General features: G+C 39.9%; 1 protein-coding gene across 2 annotated transcripts in view; it reads left to right on the plus strand.

Annotated features, from left to right (window-relative positions):
* Positions 1 to 13,730: 13,730 nt before the first annotated feature.
* stac (SH3 and cysteine rich domain) overlaps positions 13,731 to 20,632 on the plus strand; it is a 34,392-nt gene continuing 27,490 nt past the window's right edge. The window contains exons 1-3 of one of the 2 annotated variants that reach the window (XM_037747235.1): positions 13,731 to 14,280; positions 16,692 to 16,724; positions 18,375 to 18,702. In XM_037747235.1, the coding sequence (XP_037603163.1) occupies positions 14,167 to 14,280; positions 16,692 to 16,724; positions 18,375 to 18,702 (475 nt within the window). In that variant the 5' untranslated portion in view covers positions 13,731 to 14,166. The remainder of the gene's footprint in view (positions 14,281 to 16,691; positions 16,725 to 18,374; positions 18,703 to 20,632) is intronic. The other variant, XM_037747236.1, reaches the window with a different exon arrangement.

Consider the following 20,632-nt stretch of genomic DNA (forward strand, 5'->3'; position numbering starts at 1 on the left):
CAACCAGCTGAATGAAGCCGACACTGAGTGGATGGCAAGGGTCTGGGGGAACACGAGCGATGCATCTGCTGCTCCCACCCGCCCACCCAACCCTCCCCCAGTGTCACCCACGCATCCGCCCGCGTCATCAAGACACAAAACTAACACTTATGACTCACAACAGGAACAGCTCAACGAGAGTGGCTGCAGCTCCATTGAATTCACACTGTTGTTTCTATTTTTGGACCTTTGTAGTGTTTCTGTCTTATTAGTGGGCTTGCCCTCTAAACATGATTGCGTTGTGATGCAAAGTAAATTGCGTCCATAAGTGGACCTGATGACGGTACTTAAGTGCGGCGTTGCGCTGCCACTCACTGCAACACTGTGGTGAACCTGTTGCTCCTATTTTAGTGTTGTGTTTAAAGGACCAGAGTGTAACAATTGGGGGGGATTTATTTGCAGAGATGGAACATAATATAAATAAGTATGTTTTCTTTAACATAAAATCAGCTGAAAATAAAAGTTGTTGTGTTTTCGTTGGCTTAGAATGAGCCGTTTATACTGTATCTACATAGGGAGTAAGTCCTCTCCTCATGTAGTCAATCATGTTGCTCCGCCGTGTTTCAACAGTAGCCCAGAACGGACAAACTAAACACTGTTAACTTTTCCTGCTTGGGCCAGAGTTGATAAGGTTACCCGTTCTGAAGTTAATCACTCCACTCAGCCGCCGGGAAACAACACATTGGAAACCTCTGTTTCTCTTGAGGTGCTGCAGCATTTACTTCTGCACAAACTGCAACTTCCACTGTTCATTCACTAGATATTCTCGCTGAATTCCTCTTTAACCACTTTCCTAACACTGCGTTCTTTCACATTTTTGGAAACATGTTTTTGGAAATACACTTTGCTTTCTTGCTGAGAGTTTGATGAGAAGATTAATACCACTCTCACATCTGAAAAATAGGAAGTTACAGCCAGCAGCTGGTGATCTAGCCTATATAAGACGCTTTGTCACGGCCGTCGGTGTTCCATACCGCAGCACAAGGCACCCTTTAGTGCCGATATAAGACGCACCAGGCTTTCCATCAACTATGTAAACCCATCCGTGGCAACAGTGAACGCTTTGGGAAAGTGCGCTGTTCACAACGTTAAATCACCCAACAAGGTTGTTTTTTCCTAAACCTAACTAAGTGGTTTTGTTGCCTAATCCTAAACAAGTATTTTTTGTTTAATTCACAACATTAAGCACGTGTTTACTGCGACCGAGATGTGACACCGAGGTGTCTGACAAAGCGTCAATATGTGACGAGTTGGGATGAGAATGTGATGATAAGACTGGACAAGGAAACAGCTAGCCTGGCTCTGTCCAAAGAAACACAATCTGCCTATCAGCATCTTTAAAGCTCACCAATTAATATGCTATATTTGGTTTAGAAACCAAAGTGTAAAAATGACATGTTGTGGTTTTACGTGGGATTATTTCTTGGCCGGGAGCAAAGACTTCCTAGCTGTAACCCTGTTTCCAGTCTATGTACTAATCTAAGATAATACGCTTTTGTCTGTAGCCTTATATTCAACAGACCAACATGAAAGTGGTTTCAATGTTCTCATCTAACTATCGGCAAGAAAGTGAGTACATTTTTTTTTCCAAAATGTCAAACTATTCGTTTAACTGTGGCCTCCAAAGACGTGATAAATGGAAAAAAGAAGCAAAAGCGAACAGCGTAATGGCGAGGGATTACAGATGAGGCTGATGGGATCTGTATTAGGACAGCACAGATATCTGGGGTGTGTTCATATCCATCATTTTACTCCGTTAATTGGAGCAAGTCATCACCGTGGCCTTGTTTCAGACTGCAAGCTCCTCATGTGTGACAACTGGCATTCATCAGCTACCGTAGTAGGAACATATCTCAAAAGAGTTTTCAGGAAATGGTAATTTTGTGAAATAAGGCCCTGAGTAGCCTCCAGAAGATTAGGTAAATCAAGGAAAGTATAAAACTATCCCAGGTTCGTGACTGTTTAAAGAAATTCAGAGGGAGACAGAAAATGCCCGTTTTCTTTTCTTCCTCTCTCTTTTTTCCTCTCAGCTCAGAGTCACGATTTGATAAGAAATTGATAAGAGCCGGTTTGTGAGTCCCAGATGGTACCCCAGTATCGGGGCCTATGTGGCAGCCATTCATAAATTATGTAGTTTCTGTAGACAGAACCCAATACGCTCTCCAAGTACTGTATTTGTGATATTTATGCACGTATAGTTGGTTGAATTACATAGTTTACTTCAAAAATACTGTTTATCCTTCACTGCCAGAGGTGATTAAATAAACATTTACAGGACCTGCATTACAAAATTATTTGGATGATGATTTTTAAGCTGATGAGCTTTCTATTTAAAGTTTATTGAAACATCTTTACCTGTTTACCCATATATAACCAATCAACTATGGAGCTATGAGCCATCTTTAATGTCTCCAGGGCCAGATTAACCTGCTAGAGGACCCTTATTAAACTTTATTGCTTTAAATATTACCAAATAAAACTGTGATTAATGAAATAACCACAATTGCTACAAAGGCAACATGAGGCCTTCAGGGCAGATGCCCCTTGAAGGTCTTAACTCAAAAAAGCCATTTTAAAATGAGGTAATTCATAGTTGTGGTTTAGCACCAGGTAAATCATTGTCTAATATAAGTAAATCTTGTGGTGCTGCAAGCGGAGATGAAACAACTGGTGCCAAATGATTAAAACAGATATGATTAAAGGCCAGAATATAAAAAACAGCATATATGTCGTCATCATTTGCACATTTCACTTTAAGGACTGTAAAGGGTATTGCATGCCTATTGCATCCGACTGGCAGCGCTGAAGTGCTCATAAATACACTTGAGGAATGTCCTCAGGCGTATGATAAGCATCTCCACAACGGTGTAAATATATATGAATGAAACACTGCAGAGAAACAGAGAGACTGCTAACTAGCTCCCTTGTTACTCAGGAATTGGCATAGCAACCAGTAAAGCCTAGCTAGCCATGTTTTATGGGGATTAACAGCACGGTTGGATCCTGTCTTTAATAAATCAGATTGCTTGGCTGAACCGACCCGCGGTATAAATAAAACACCTCACTTCAGGCAAAACCGTGTGAAGACAAGACTGGTGGTTCCACATCCACTGCATGTTTGATGAAGTGTGTGATCACATTTTAGTTAAAATACAACAGATGCCGTCTGTTGACAACAAGATGAGAAGCTGTCGGCAAGATGACAGCTTTTGGTCCAGTGCTCTCTATGTATAGTAGCCTAATTATATTAAGTCATAGTATAGTTATAGTATAAGTTAATTATATTAAGTATGAAGTGTATGGTCCAGACCTGATCTATCTGAAAAGTGATGGAGATAACTTTGAGATATTTGGCGCTATATATAAAATGTTATTTAATTAATTCATACATTCCTCTTTCATGAAACCACAAATTATATATATATATATATATACAGTATATACGTATATATATATAATTTGTGTATATATAATCAGCTCCAGCTCCCCCGCGACCCTGAATAGGATAAGCAGTTACAGATAATGGATGGATGTATATTTTTTACTTCAATTATTCTAAAAAAAAATAAATAAAAAAAATTAAAGCATGCAGCATGTTCAAAAATAAAACTACCAATGAAAGTAAAACCTCTGTATCTCTGACATTAGGTCAACCTGCCTGAGATGTGAGGCAGACGATCAGCTGCTGTTCTCTGCTGTTTTCAGCCTCTGCTGTCTCATTTGCTGTGACCAGCTGGAGACCAGTTACATTGTCGTAGGGGGTCAGCAGTGCGTCACATGGAGCAAATACAGTGATGAAAGAACGACGCTCCAATCGGGAACAGCAGCACTCTCACTTCAATCAGTGTCCAATGAGGAAAAAATGGATAGAGTGTTCACAGTTTTACACTTTTAAAGTGCTGAAGATTCACGAATAAGTAGAGACATGCTGAGATAAAGTCGGCATTTTAAAACCTTTTAGAGTGATGATGAGATATGGCTCTATATAAAGATAACAAAATCCACCTACCAGCACCTCAAAGCTCTTTAAGTCAGAGCTGGTCCTGACCAATTTGGTGCCCTTGGCAAGTTTTTAGCTGGTGCCTCTTACATCGCAGCCAATTCCATCGTGTTCATATATACTCACACAGAAAATGCAAAGCTTTATGTCTTTGAGATTATATGCAGATCACACTTAAAAGAAAAACTGTATAATATATAGTCCCTAATGAGTTTAAGGTGGGAGTAACTTACGTTAACTCCCACCGGGGAGATGCTGCAGGCAACCCAGAGAATACGACATACGTATTTAGGCTACGTTGTTTTGTTGTTGTGGGCTTTTTTTGTAATGTATTTCGAAATAATAGTATTAAATTGTATTAGTAAAATATAGTAAAAGTTATACTTTCTCCCCTCATTTGGGCCGCCCTTATGGTACACGTCCGCAGGGGTGTTTTTTTATCGAGAGGGATCGCCTCGCTTCCCAGCATCGGACGCTTGATGGGCTGTCACTAGACACGAAGAACTCTGCACCTGATTGGACGAACGCTTTGCTGCTCCCAGCTTTCAAACGTTCTCGTTTGGAAACTTTCTTCTCTTATATCACGAAAGTTCACCAAAATGTGTTTCTGAAAACATTTTATGTGAGAAATAAGCCTTGCAGTTGCTAAACCTGTCTTTATTTTGGATCAACAAGGGTTAGTTTAAAAGTTTCTCGGGAGTTTCCAGAGGCGGCGAGTCGTGCCGGACGCCCCGAATTTGCATAAAGTAGCCTCGACCGTTTTAGATTGCCTATATGTAAACTAATAGAAGGAAGTTTGGCAATTAGACTTGTGAACAGCCACATTACAAGAAATGGTCAGTTCATCCTGCGTATGATAAATGCTCTCGCACTTTTGACCTTTTAAACTTTAACCTGTGTCAGATATTGCTGCTATTAATCCTGTATGTCTTTCGAACACATTTGTCATCATACTTGTATTTTTAGACTGTTTTGTGGCGGTACTGAGTCAGAAGACTGAAAAACAGTTCCCATCCACATAATAATATAAAATAAAATGCCTTCTTAATAATAATAATGAACAAATGCCTCTTCGATAATGAACAAATGCCTCTATATTAACTAACAATTAAGGAAACTGAAATATTGGTTTGTGGTTTTCCCTTTACCCTCCTTTAAAGTTTTCCCAAATAAAATACACTAAAAGAAATGGGTATAAAGGGTTTCATTGAAAATCAACAAATGAATAGAATACAAAAATACAGCCTGCAGGCGTTAGGCTATTGTAAGGCAAGCCAGATCGTTGCACAAATAGTACCTAATCGTCCCAGTGCAGGTAACCCAATTGGTTGGCACTTAACTTGTTTCCCCAACTAGGAGAGTCAACACTCTCAACAAACAAAACACAAAGATCACAGAATCCCGAAAGGGCCCAAAACAGACCAGAGTTTCTGGTAAAGCTGATAACACATGTTGCATTGAGTGAAGGAGAGATCAGAATGACCCTGGGTGTGCAGTTTCCCTCCTCTTTTAAGCCCTACAGAAAGGGCGTCGTTACACCCTGATTGGCCAAGAGGGGAATGCACCAAGCTGCTCTCAACTATCATTTAAGAGCCAGTCCCCACACCCTGCGCAACAGGTGAACTGAATAACCCTCTAATCACTCAGCAACTCAACCAAAAAAACATCAGGGAAAAGGGAAACAACAGCAAGCACCAGAGAATTGGCAGCTGCCACAGTTTTTTATGTGTATAAATGAATTGTCTGTGTATTTCTGTTTGCTTTGAAGGAATTATTGGACATCTGAAGGACGACAAAAAACATGGATGAAACATGGTATATCATGCAACACAGTTTCCAGGGTATGTTGGGTCACTGGATACCCATAATTTGACTTTTCAACCCTAATTTTTCATTTTCAATTCTTTAAACATCATTATACATTTGTTAATTGAGAAAGTTACATTTCTCTAAAGTGAAACACACACACACACACACACACACACACACACACACACACACACACACACATATATACTCCTATCTCTCATTACTTGTTGTATATACCCTGCAGAGACTATTCCTAGGATGTCTCATAATAAGATGGGCTAATTAGCTTTGGTTCTTAGGGAATCCATTTGCCCATTACTGTAACACATGCTGGGACGTGTGTGTGTGTGTAGGTGTGTGTGTATAATGTCAGGCTGGGTCATTGGTAATTGCTAACATTTTCAGTTTTGCTTTGAGCTGAGGACACAGAGAATAAATTGATGGTGCACACTTTTAGATGAAAGGTGTTAAAGGGCCATTTCTACAATTAATATAATTTTGTTCTCTATATTCCTCCATTCATTAGCAGTAAGTACGATCACATAAGAGTTTTCATTATAATGCTTCACGTTGCTGTTTTCTTTGAAATTATTCCATTGACAGACCTTTACAGAAATGATTTGCAATGTCTTATGATCCATATAAATTATAGAGCTGCTGCAGTGTTAAATTAAAAAAGCATTCATGGTACAGAAGCTCCACTGATAATAATGATACTAATAACCTCCCAAACTAGAAAGTCAACTTCCCATCAATTTTCCATGGTGTTGGTAAAAAGTCACTGTTGTAATAAATCTAGAGAAGAGCAATAATAAATAAAAATGGATGGGTCATTATTTATGTTAGTACAATCATACGTTGGCTCTATTACTTCTGCCGTGAATGTGATAACGCTGATGACAGGATTCACCACCGATCATGTCTTCTTGGCACATGAAACCGATGGAAACACCATGTGCGTGAGCAGGAAAAATTCCCTCCAATAGAGTCGCTGAGAACCAACCACAAAGATGCAAACTGTGGAGTTTTGGCACATCCCAGAGAGCTTGAGAGGGGATTTCATAGCCTCATGGGACACAATGAGCGGAAATATGGTTGGATCAGGCTGTGTAGTGTTTACAAGAATCATAGTTCAACTTCATGAAAGTATGGCTTGAATATTGGAAGTACAGATCATATTCACAGAAAACATTATGATTTAACAACAAATCATCCTCACTTACTACCACTATCATCACTCCTGTGTGTTTTCCCAGGTGTAATATATAAAACAAATTCATAGTCAGGGCATTATAGCTACCACTGAGGCCGTGCCCTTGTATTGTGGGTGATGTTGTAGTAGTATTATGAAATATTTAGCCAGAATAATGATAATGAATGATTAAAGAAAATGGTCACAGACATTATATTTAATTGATAAAATAGAATTATTTCACCATCACCTTCGTTTTAAGGCACTGGCTGCCAACCTGGGGGTCTCGACACCCATTACGGGTCGCCAAAGCTTCATGAGGGGGTCACGAGGCTTTTTTGATTTTAAGGGGTGTAAGACAACTTTTAAAAAATATGCACTTGACCTATATCTCAGCATTTCATTCATTTCTGCAAAGAAAACTAAAGTAAATTGTTATTTTTAAAGTTTGGATTATTTTTCAAGGTATAAACAGGATAAGGGCACAGTGAAGAACACAACTTATATTCACAGAGCCTTTCCTCTCTGCTCAACAGCCTCGTCCTGCATTAGAAAAGTATGAAGTTAAAACAACCAAAGAGTCAGTAGAAGAATGGTCAAGCATCAGGGAGAAGAAAACACTGAATGTGTCAACAACAAAAAAAAGAAGCCTATTAAGTATGTATGATTGTTAAAAAATAATACATACAGACAGAGAATTGTATTAAAAGTACCTAAAAATAACAGGAAAACTCACCTGTGATATTCACAGGAAATAATCTGCTCAAAATTCATCCAAATTGCTCGTTTTACACAAACTTCCTGCAGTTATTGCGTTCACTATTTGGGTTAATTGTACAATTTATTAGTCGTTCTCTGCTGTTATTGTTATGGATTGAATATAATATGAAATATCCATGAAATATGTCACTTAGTCACGAGTCGTCAGTTTACCCAATGATAGAAAAGGGGTCCCTTAAGGAAAAGGGTTGGGAACCACTGTTTTAAGGGACTTACTGTCTTGTTTTGTTGGTTGGTTGTTGACAATTTGGTCCAGACTGAAATATCTCAACAACATTTTGATGAATTGTGATGAAATGTTGTATCGTGATTCCCAGTGGTGTAGTGGTTTATACAGTATACCCACCTATCAGCCAAAAAGCCATTGGAATATATAGGAGTGTTCCCATTTCCTCCTCTGTATTCAACCCATACCTGGTAGTACACCCACTTTATCAACGACCACTACACCGCTGATTATTCCCAGAAGATGAATCCTAATGACTTTGGTGATCCCCTGACTTTTCCTCTGATCAAATACCTTCAAAAGTACGTTCCCATCAACCTTAACTCTATGTTTATAGGACTAATGTTAGCACGGTAAAACATTATAGGTTTAACGGAGCACATAACTCTTTTAATCCATAAAATTGCATGAATTTTTTAGACCCTGCATTATCCCTGCATAGTGTGCAAGAAATGTTGGATGGAATATGCTGAATCCAGTTCCATTAAGTCCAACCAGCAACAACTCAGACAGCTGGAGATCTTTCTAATCTTCCAAAGGCAGAAATAAGCTGCAGTGATATGTTTTTGTTTTTTGGTTTTTTTAAACCAATGCAACACATTTAGGTGTGAAATCATTACATATGCAGCGAGGTAGACCACTCAAACAACCATTTACAACTAAAAGCAACCTGCAAACAGCTTGTGACGCACAGTTACTGCAGAGCATCGCACATTTCAGCACATCCTAAAATACACAACCTCATCAACGAGTCTGGCATCACACGTGCAAATGCAAACGTGATCCTGACAAAGTTAAGGTTCAATGCACACAAAATAGACATTGTGGTTGAAGTTTGGATTGTACGGTGTCACATTTGTACATATTATTATCAATATTGAGCATCAATTTCAACTTCTGCATAAATATGAAAACAAAAACAAGTTTCAGATTAATAAATCTATAGACTAGACTTTACTACAACAACAAACTAGCAGGGATTAACACGTTGAATCTTCATATTTCCTGAGAGAGTGAATACATTTCTAAGAAATGCATGAAAACGACCAGAGCAGGTTATAAAAACAAAAACTGTTTCTGGAAAGTTTGACCGCAATCCTCCAAACGGAAATGTCTTCTGGGATGGAATGTACTCTCTGATATGATCTGCTAAACAATTCAAATATATTTTTACAGGCTGTCTCATCTGGTGGCAGGTAAACAAGAGGAAATATCTCAAGGTCAGAACAAATGGAGGAGGTCACACTGCCGTTAATAGTCACATAACAGATTCTATTAAAGATGATTATAGTGTTTATAAACATGAATAATAATTGTAAAAGAAAAAAGAAGCAGCGACTGTGAGCCATGAAATTGCACAACTTCACATTGCCTCGCTGAAACCTCTCATGTGGAATAGTTAACCCTTATCGCTCCAATCCTCCGTTATATCCTCATCCATCGCTCCGTCTTCCTCTCTCATCCTTCCACTGCGATGGAGCAGCTGAGAGAGGAAATGATAATGTCCTCTCTCTGTCTCTCATTGCCTGTTTCACACTTTGCTCTCTCCTCTGGCTTCCTGGCACAACTGGTCATGCATTTGGCTTTTTCTGCGGACATGATTCACAGTAACCACACACACACACACACACACACCACATGGACATAGTACATGCCCAAATACAACATTGACTCATGTTCTGGTTGTCTGGCTCTCTGACTAACTCGGGGGATTGTCTTGTGCGCTCTCCGGGTGGTGGGCTATCTTGTGAAACGTACAACCTCAAGTCATTTGTGGTCTCAAATGAGCGGAAGTGTCATCCTAACACCATCGTTAATACACTGAGAAAACTCAAAAAGTACCCTGTAAAAGTCCAGGGCAGACCTGAGGAACTGGTTAGAATAATTTAGACGGGTAAGCATGACAGCTCACTCTTGACCTTGGTTTAAAAAAAGAAAAAAAAAAAAATCCCAACTAAAAGTCCACTTACTGGACATGCTTTTTCTGAAGGTTTCAACCATATCCCACAGTCTTCATCAGCACATGGAGTTTGCTCAGTTGTCGTGGAGATTTATCTACTGACATGCGGGCTCAGTAGTATAAAAATTCTTTCGAAACTTCATCCACTTTTAGGACTTCTCATCCATGTTGGCGTTTAATTTAAAGCAGTGGTTGCAAACTTCTTCCTGTGGACCCGCTGTTTAAAATGACAAACAATCCTGACCCACTTCACAATAGGCCTTATCTATAAATTATGAGAAATGCGAACGTCTGCGTAAAAGAACATTCCTGACCATTTTTACTACCATTTCTGCATCACCTCATATTATCTATATAGATATATGTTTGATAAATCACATTTTTTTGTTTAAGCATATGTTATTGAAACATATACATGTTAAATACTTTATAAATGAGACCAAATAAATGCATTTATGCAGAGTTAACAGGCTCTCATGTTTTCCCTCTCATCAGTAAAACAAAAAAGTGTACGCTATAGCCTTTCATATTAGCTTTGATGTTATAAGTACAATTATCAAAACAATGCGAACATTCAGGCTCCCTCATGTGGCTCAAAGGTGTACTGCAGATATAAATATTAAAAGACGATGGAAGAAATTGTGCAAATGTATTTGGTGACACTTACAAAGTCTCCTGCGGCCCACCTGTGGGGTTCCAGTCTTTGGGATAGACAGATTTAAAGGAATAGTTTGACATTTTGGGAAATACGCTTTTTCGCTTTCTTGCAAAGATTTAGATTATTAGCACCAGTGAGCTACGAACTGTTCCGTAAAGCATTAATGTTTTCAATTTAAACAGTAGGTGGACAAAAGATTCCCAACTCAAAAAAGCTACTGAGCTCGTATGTCAACAGATCATGAGAACTAAACAAACTCCATTTGCTCATGAAGACCGTGTGATATCCAGTAATAGCTGCAGAAGAAGCGAGTAAGATGACCTTGAATCGCAACACAAGGTTTAGTCATATTCTACTTGTCTATAGCTATCAGGGACATTATTTCCTATGTCACAAATGCACCACCCTAGTCTTTGGGGTCACCTTGATGCAAATGTTTTAGTTGTTTTTGTTTCCCAGAATGCCGCAGTTTAGCTGATCCAGAGCTTGTTGAAGGACTAGTTCAGAAGATTAATACGGACAGGAGGTTTGACGAACTGTCTTGAGTCACTGATCTCAATTAGAATAAATGCATAGATGTTTTTTGTTTTTTTTACTTTCACAGCTTCTTTGGCACTGATACCCCAAAAAACCTGTCAACTGTGGATTAATAACACTTTATTCACACCTTCTAATTAACTAAACACAGGGCAAACAAACTCCATCACAGATTTCCTGTATATATATATATTTATACACACGCCATCAACCCAGACAGTTATACCGGTCAGACATCTCCGTGCCTCATTCACTCTGCAGTGCTTTCTCTGATGTATGGCTCTTTGACACTAAATGCATCATCAGCCCCTGAATACTCGTCATTCAGATGATGCTTTTTGATGATGCTGTAAATTGTAGAGAGAGCTTGTTTATCACAAGTGGCCGAGGGGTGTTAAAATAACACATCCACAGTTTTTTGGTAATCTGACAACATGATAACTATAGCCTCACAAAACAAAAACAAGTTCAAGTGATAATTCTTGACATTGTACTCGTCTCATTTCAGAGGAGCTGAGTTTTTGAGGAGGGAACCCCTTCTGATCTCTAGCAGAAACTGAGCTGGATATGTAAGACTCACTCCTTGGGACTGTGTTGGTGTTTGCATTCCTGTCAGAGTGAGGAGGCTGCAGTCTGGCGCCTGCCTCCTTCGTCCCACAACTTCAAGGACATCACATCGCAGGGGAGCCTGGAGGGAGGCAGCCTGATGTATCACTACCACGGGTGTCACACCTATCCCATCTGAGGTGGGTGAGACGCCTCATATTTCACTGTAATAATGTCGTAACGTTGTTTATTCCCTAAAGAATGGTTCATCGATGTGTTGATATACTGTATATGACAGGGTCATTGTTTTCCTGGCTGAATCTTGAGTGTATTCTCTCAGAAAAGTGAATTCACACCTTCCAGTATATTTGTAATAGTTTGACATTTTGGAGAGTAGGGTTCACTTATTAATATTCTTATTGAGAGTATAAGGTGAGAAGATTGATAACAGTGATGGCTGTTTGCGACTCACATTTATTTTCACAAAGGTTTTATGTGTGGAATCAGCAGAGAGTCAGCAACACATGAGGTATGTGACCCCACTGGAATAGCTAAATGAGGCAAACACCAAACAATAGATTACAATACATGACATAAAACACACAGAACTAAATTGTTAAAGGGACTGTTTGTAACTTCTTACACGTATAAATCAATCCGGGTCGGTGTCCCATGCGCGCTCGCGTGTGGCTACGCTGTTCAGACTCAGACTCCAACACAAACTACACGGAAGCACCAAAACCGCAAAGTTATATCTAGTGAAGCCCGTCTTGCAAAACAGTGTCGGCCGCGGTCGGAGGACGCGGGGGAGACCGTAGCTTTGGTCTCCAGGGCCGGAGTCTCTGCAGTTCTCTGCTCCTCTGCCTGCTTGCCTTCACTCACACAGCGTGCTCGTTCTTGCTCAGCTTGCTCCACCTCTACACGTGCATGCGCGCACACTACACACTGCAGAAGAGTTAGTTTAGCTCTGAGAATATCTAGTGAATGTTCAGTGGACGTTTGTGCAGAAATAACTGCTGCAGCTCCTCCAGACCAACAGAGGTTTCCCGTGTCTTGTGAAGTGACGGGGCTCCGCAGAGAGAAACGTTATCGTCTCCGACCGGGTGCCGATGTCTCCCTCCGGCTGCGGTCAGAGACGATAACGTTTCACTTCCTGCTTCAGCCCCGGAGGCTGAGGCAGGAAAAGCCAACACTAGTATCAGCAGTGATTCATGGAGAGACCTTCGTCTGGTCAGCTAACATTACTGCCAAGCAGCTGAAATTTAGAGTGATATTGTGCTTTTAGCTGACGTGTGTCGCCTCACTGTTTTGAGCGATGCTCGTTCATGTCTATGTAGAGCGAGCACAAGCGCGAGCCCAACGCTGACTTTCGTTGACTTAACGGCCACAGGTGTCGCTGTTAACAAGCATTTCTGAAAGTTACAAACAGTCCCTTTAAGTTGTTATATATCATCTTTTTAATTCGTACAAAAAACATGAGTAAAAACAACATTAGCAGTTTTTAGGGGGTTATTATGTTGCAACTAGCGACTATAGTCTATTTCTTGGCTGGGAGCTGCTGAGTCTCAGCTGATTGCTTAAAGCTTTAACAATATCATTGGTCAAAATAAATCTCTCTATTCTTAAATGTTATTAGTCTTCAAACAATACTTGAATGAAGCTAATATCGTCTCAATCCATGTCAATTAGATTAAACAAAGGAGGATAACTAACTTCCTGAAAAAATCTATAAAACCAGTGGATTTGCCCTGTCGGTGATAATCTCTGTCTGGGAATACTAAACACATGATATGATGTGGCCACCCTGTTAAACATCTTTTTTACTTATCAGTGATTCAATTTGACCATATGGGTGTTTTTTTTTTTATTTCTCAGAGTGTGTCTTCCATCTGAATTTTTGGCAGCCAGCACAGAGTCGTTGTGTCATATCTCTCCTCCTCCTCCTTCTTCTTCTCCATCCTTCCTTACCCTCCCTTTGGTTAGTTGAACATCTCTCCGCCCATCAGAGAGGATCATATCAGTGTGTGGCGCACGGAGCGCAGCGTGGACTTGGAGATGTCTTGGCAGCTTTACGCACGACGACGACACGATAAACGCTGAAAGCCTCCTTCAGAAGGACGGGACACTTTGAAGCTGAACCGGACTCACTTTCAACTTTTGATTTGTTGCTTCTTTCGCAGCCTCCTCAAGACGTTTGTCTCATCTTTCCCTCACTGAAACTCGGATTTCCCCCTTCACATCAGCAGCAGCAGCAGCAGAAGCAGTAGTGAGTCTCTGGATGACTCCCCTTCCTCTTATCCTCGGGTCACGCTGACTATAGAGGAATGGAAACGATGTAATCTAAGCTTTGGGGGGAGAAAACAAACTCTACAGAGCAACACTTTTTTTTTTTTTTTTTAAGAGATCCCAAAAAGAGAGGATGATCCCACCGGCCAACATGATTCAGGACGAAAGTGGGGGCAAGGAGGACGAACTGGACCAGAATGAAACACCAAAATCATCATCAGCAAACACCAGCCAGCAGGAAACCAAGGTAGGACTGTCCTTCTGTTATTATTATGTATTATTTAACATCCCCTCGGATAGATATACTGTGAGATGTGCATCAGTCCAACTCTTATTAATGGAGCAGGGCAAACAAACTTCTATCAGCATGAAAATAAGGGGACCAGCTCCCAAAAAGAACAACATGCATGTCACTTTTTATCACTCACTCACAGACAGATCAGCCTTTTAAAACAGCTTAAATTTCCTAAACTGATTACATTTAAGGAGGATACCATACCAATGACAGGGGGTAGGCTTCCAAATTATCATCAGCTGTCATAATAGGACATAAAACATGTTTAAAGTGCCACGAAGAGTACAACAAACCTCCTCAGTGTGTAAAAATACCATTAGAATAGCATCATGATGTTGTACTATATAAGAAAACAACCTTTAGCAGGACTGTCCTGTAATTATGTATTATTTAACATCCCCCTCGGATAGATATACTGTGTGGGATCCGCAGTGTGCATCAATACAACTCTTATTAATAGAGCAGGGCAAACAAACTTCTATCAGCATGACAATTAAAATCGACTCAACAGGGACCAGCTCCCAGAAAAGAACAACATGCATGTAAACTATGTCACTTTTTTATCACTCACTCACAGACAGATCAGCCTTTTAAAACAGCTTCAAGAGCCTAAACTGATTAGATTTAAGGTGGATACCATACCAATGACAGGGATTTATTTTGACCAATGATACTGAATTGTTAAAGAAATCATTCAACGTCACTTTCTTGATTGAGATTGAGCAGTTTGTCTGTTAGTTTAGCTGCAGTTTTGAGGACAAAGAGCGATCTATGTACATGGAGGTTTGTGTCTTCAACAATGACCAAATAAAACACAAAAAAATGTAAGATTAGAGTGTACTTACAGATCAAAGAATGAACAGTAAATGAATAACATAAAATGGTAAAATAGCACATTTATCTCACCTATCAGCAAAAAAACAGTACACCATACCAGCAGAAGGAGCAAAGCTTTGAAATAAAGATACAATTTCTTAAAAGTAATGTACAAGTCAACAGCAGATGGTTAGTTAACTAGCTAAACATGGGTGCGACGCCTCATATTTCACAGTAATAATGTTGTTAATTTCCTAAAGAATGGCTCATCGATGTGTTGATATACTGTATATGATAGGGTCATTGTTTTCTTGGCTGACTCTGGAGTGTATTCTCTCAGAAAAAAGTGAATTCACATCTTCCAGTATATTTATAATAGTTTGACATTTTGGAGAGTATAGGGTTCACTTATTAAAGCTTAGATTAATTTAGCATAAAGACATATAGGAAAACAGCTCCCAAAAAAGAACAACATGCATGTAAACTATGTCACTTTTTATCACTCACTCTCTCACAGACAGATCAGCCTTTTAAAACAGCTTCAACAGCCTAAAGTGATTACATTTAAGGAGGATACCATACCAATGACAGGGGGGGACTTCAAAATTATCATCAGCTGTCCAAATAGGACATAAAACATGTTTAAAGTACCATGGAGAGTAACCTCAGTGTGTAAAAATACCATTAGAATAGCATCATGATGTTGTACTATATAAGAAAACGACCTTTAGATAACGATTAGATCAGTTTAAACTCACCATTTGGCACCACATACAGTGGTTAGTGTTAGTTTCTCTTTAGTTAAGAGTCTATAACCTATAACTAATAGGTTATTTATGGTATTTAAATTCATTATTGCTCGATCAATGATGATGGAACGGCTATTTAAAGCTCTTGATCAGCCTAAAAAAACAGGTTCACAGGGTGCTGTAGTGGTAAAAGAAGTAATATGGTGTTTAATTCATGTGCTTTTATGTGCTTAATATGATAGACTTTTTGCACTTGTGGCTGACGTAGGAAAGCCAGCTGTGTGACAGAGATCCACAGCTGCCTCAGGCGTTTTGCCATCTATGTGGGTCACATGTTGCCCAGACTACTAGAATTAGCAGTAAAATATTGGACTAGTCATCCTGCTAGTGGATGGCTACATCGGCTCTACTTCCCTGTCCCCAAAGCGCCTATACAGGACAGATGGGACTCATTCTTTCTCTTTATTATTTTCTAAACAACAGTTTGTGAACTTCAGAGCAACAGTTCAAGCTTTTGCTGGGATCACAGAGATGTCTTCTTCTCTCTTTTTAAAGCTTGTGCATGTGAGCTCTTACTCCTGGCTAACATTTCCCATAAAGCCTCTGCCAAACAACCACACACCCTTCCAATATATCACTAGAGACACATTAGTAGTAGAACACTTCAGAAAAACAAAAAAAGTGATTAAAGAAACTGTTTAATCATCCTTACAGACGGTACATGTAGTTCCACAATAGGCTGAACACGTTTTCTACCATTAAGTGAAGCTGTGTTTGTGTTTTTATTCCTCCTTTAAGAATACTGTGAGGCCTGAACATCACAAGCGCAAGGTGAGCCTCCACTCTTGGGTAAACTATAGCGTACTGCTGATTTTAGTCCATCATAACATAACGGCATACCTGCATGTACATAAAGATAAAAGTTGTTTTGCGTTACTGCTTTTTAAGATAGATCACTTTAGTGACGTCAATGCCACATAAGGTTTCATCCACCATATTTCTAGAGGGCACTCTTTGTTTAGAGGCTGTTTCGGTAAATGTATTTATTTACAATGATTTGAGGTATGATCTTATGCCATAACTTTTTTTTTTGCATCACCCAGTTAACCCTCCCTGCTTCATAATAGAGCACAGCTCTTATTGATTTGGTGCCATCAACCACAGCATGAGCTCCTCGATGCATGTACACATTCCCTCACTTTGCTGATTTAGAGAGGTCTTTATTTATTTTGGTTGTTTTTATTTTATTTTATATATATAAAACCACCTTACGGGAAAGATGTGCAGTATCCTTTACCATCACAGCCTTTGTAAATAAGTACAACACATGCAGAATTTCCAGAAAAAAATGCTTATATATCTAATTTAGTTATCTAGATTTAACTGTGTTAAGATTATTGTTATGTTTTATCAGCGTTTTTCTTTCCAGTGTGTGTAAAAGCCATGCAAGTGAAGAACTACAAGAGGCTGCAGTAGAATATATGTGTGCTGTATGTTCATGTCTGTTGTGCATTCCTGTGTGTGGGTGGTAATGGTAGAGAAAGGGTCCAAATTGATTGTTTCCAGAGTGACCTGTAGAATTGATTGATCTGCACCATACCAAAGCTGCAATGATAAGCTCTCTAAACAATTGGTTCAGGCATTTTAATGGATAATATCAACAGCTAATAATGTTTTTCTTCACTTAATTGTATTGTAGTTTAAGTCTGGGATTTCATATGAGTATCTCGGCTCAGAATCAGTTCATGGAAACTGTGTCCGTGTGTGCAAAGCTAATACTTTGGAACAAACTTAGAAGAGTACGGATCAACCTTTCTGCACCCGGCAGAAAAACAGTAAATCCTCACAGGTATTTTACCTGTATAGTTATACATTCAGGCATGTGTTATGTGCTAGGATGGCTCATTAGGAGTCCTTCTCTACCCATCAATCACTTGAAACATCTATTTCTTCAATCAGAGACCTGCAGCCACACACCAGCCAGAAACCAGAACCATAAAATCACATTACAGTAGCTTAAAGATTCTTTATTGCATGTTTGAGCCCAGAATTAAGTGGGTTTCACAGAGGAGGAAGTACACACTGAGAGGTTAAATGAGGAGTGTGGAGCGTTATGAATAGCATTACTGTAAAAGAGCGGCCTAAGGAGATTGATGGAGGCTGCGGCCAGATATGGCAGCACAGCGTGTGAGAAATGGTTTTGATGCGATGCATCGCTCTAACCAGGAAATCACATTACCTTCCAGGTAGGGAAGCTCAAAGGTTTTCCACTAAGCAGTGATAAGTTGCCCTTCACAATGGTCTTTTAGCAGCCGTCGGATATTGAGACATTTGCCTGAAGGTTTTAGAGACTAAGTTTGTAATTTATTTAGGTTATTACAGGAATTGATTTACTCCACTCAGATGTACTGAATTATTCTCTCTCTGTCATTTTCTCTCCCTTGCTCTATTTTTCTTCAACTATTCTTCTCTCTTTTTCAGCTGCAGAGACTCAAGCGCTCCTTGTCCTTCAAGACCAAGAGCATCCGCAGCAAGAGCGCAGACAACTTCTTCCGAACCAGCAGCGACAACAAGACGGAGCTGCTGTCAGACGTGAGCAGCAGCACGGGCCATCTCTGCAACATCGGGATGGCCCCGCCGCACAACACCAACCACCCTCCGGTCCCTCCAGCCATCCCCTCCGCTCCTCCTCCCACGTCGCGCTCCCAGTCACGCAACCCGCTGCAGGTGGACTCGGCAGGACACTGCTTCATGGAGCACATCTTCAAGAAGCCCACTTTCTGTGACGTCTGCAACCACATGATCGTAGGTATGGTCACAATGCCTCCCTCCTTCGTTAGTGTGAGCAGAATATCAAACAAAGCACGGTGACGAGATCATAGGAGAAAGCAAGTGAAAAAATCCTGCACATCATCTAATGAACTTTGCAATCACAGCTTTGAGATTAACCTTTTCATAATGAGACCTTCATCAACCTGATGAAGCATAAAGTAAAACTTTTCTGTTTTTTTCGAGAGTAATGAATATGCAATAATATGGACATATGGTATGGACACAGCAGGATGTCAGAGGTTGTAGTTTACTAAAGTGCCAAACTTTGTTTTCATATCCTAAATACCATGTTTCTATAAAGTAAGAATGAGCACACAAGCCACCCGACACTGAGCATCCGACTTGACCTGCTGACGTGTTACCAAAGTATCTCCGTCCTCCTTTTTTCGCACACTGAGCCAGGTGCCTCCATCTGTCTGCTGGGGTGTCAGATAGCCAACAACAGTGCCAGCTCCTCTACCTGTTCTCCCCTCGCCAGATGTTCCGGTTTCTCTGGCTGCTCCCCTCCTTGTTAACTATCAGTACTGAGGGACCGCAAAGGCTTATATCTCAGGGCCTCTGCAGCATGATAATGAAAAGGGCTGCCCGTACCATCTGCTCATCAAGCCCCTAATATTGCGTAGCAGAGAAAAGACATCACACTGGTGGTAACGTGCAGAGGTTCAAAAACATGATGCATGTATAAAGTATGTGCACATATAATGTATCAGTTTGCCAACAGTCTTTGATTTTCTTTGCATAATAGAACAAATTTGTATTTGTCCTGTGTGCAATTATCTTGAGCTTGAGATTTCCCTCTTTTAACCTTACAAAAGCAAAATCAACCGGACCTTCAAGTTAAAGTTCTTAGTTGGGAGATCGAGTCAAAACTCAGTTCCAGACTTGACATGAAATAAACATGGCTTTCCCACACCGTCAAAAAATATTATTTTTGAATACTTGTAATTTAGATTTTGGGCAATGTAGGTTGTTTAACCAATCAGCACACATGAAAGCTGCTATAATCAATATTTTATTATTAACAATGTATCAAATGTGTAATGTGAAAGGGGTCGCTCATTGTGATAATCCTGTTGGCTCAAAGGGGTTTTATAGCAAATCTCAGCTCATTGTTTTGGTTTTACTGCCCACGAATTTGCTACTTTAGTTCACTCTCACCGCTCGCATCAGCGGCGTTTCCAGCCACAGCAGGCAGCTGTTGTCAGCCAAAAAGCTCTAGCTGTCCAGCACCAAACACAAAGTTAACGACTTGTTGGTGCCAGATATTTCACCCGGCTCTTTCATCTCAGGAGGTGGTGGTGAGCAAAGCAGAGCTAAAAGAGTGAAAGAGTGAGAGACTGAATATTAGATTTACAGTCACGACTCTAGATTAATAATAATGTTACTCCATATCTGCTAGATGTGTAAATAAGCAACTGTTTTCTAACAAATTTGCAATATCAACTTCAAAGTTGATAATACGTCAATGTTGTGTTTACAGCTGGTTTCTGCTGGCCAAAAAAATCAGTTAATGCTGGTTCAATGTTAGTTGGATAAACCTGTACACTTACTAGTTTACAGTGCTCTTGAGCAGACAAACAAACTCTTTACCATGGGTATCTGTGTTTCCCACCTTTGTAAATCAAATTCATAGAGGTGTTCATCACATTTGACCTCCATGCCCCGTAACTACAAGAAGCAGAGAATTAGTGTCCAATGATAAATGCTGTTCAGAGGCTTTTCCATCCTGACAAGCATACACTTCTGCAAGAAACACAGATTTCTTGTCATTTCCCATTAGGACTAACAAATCTATTCGCTATCAGCAGTTTTTATATTGTTTTTAAACCATACTGGCTTTATAACTACTTAAGTAAAACTAAAGTTCATCTCACCATAAAACATATTTCTACATGTTTACAACCATT

This window comes from Sebastes umbrosus, chromosome 16 (assembly GCF_015220745.1).
Source record: "Sebastes umbrosus isolate fSebUmb1 chromosome 16, fSebUmb1.pri, whole genome shotgun sequence".
In the NCBI taxonomy this organism is placed as follows: Eukaryota; Metazoa; Chordata; class Actinopteri; order Perciformes; family Sebastidae; genus Sebastes; species Sebastes umbrosus.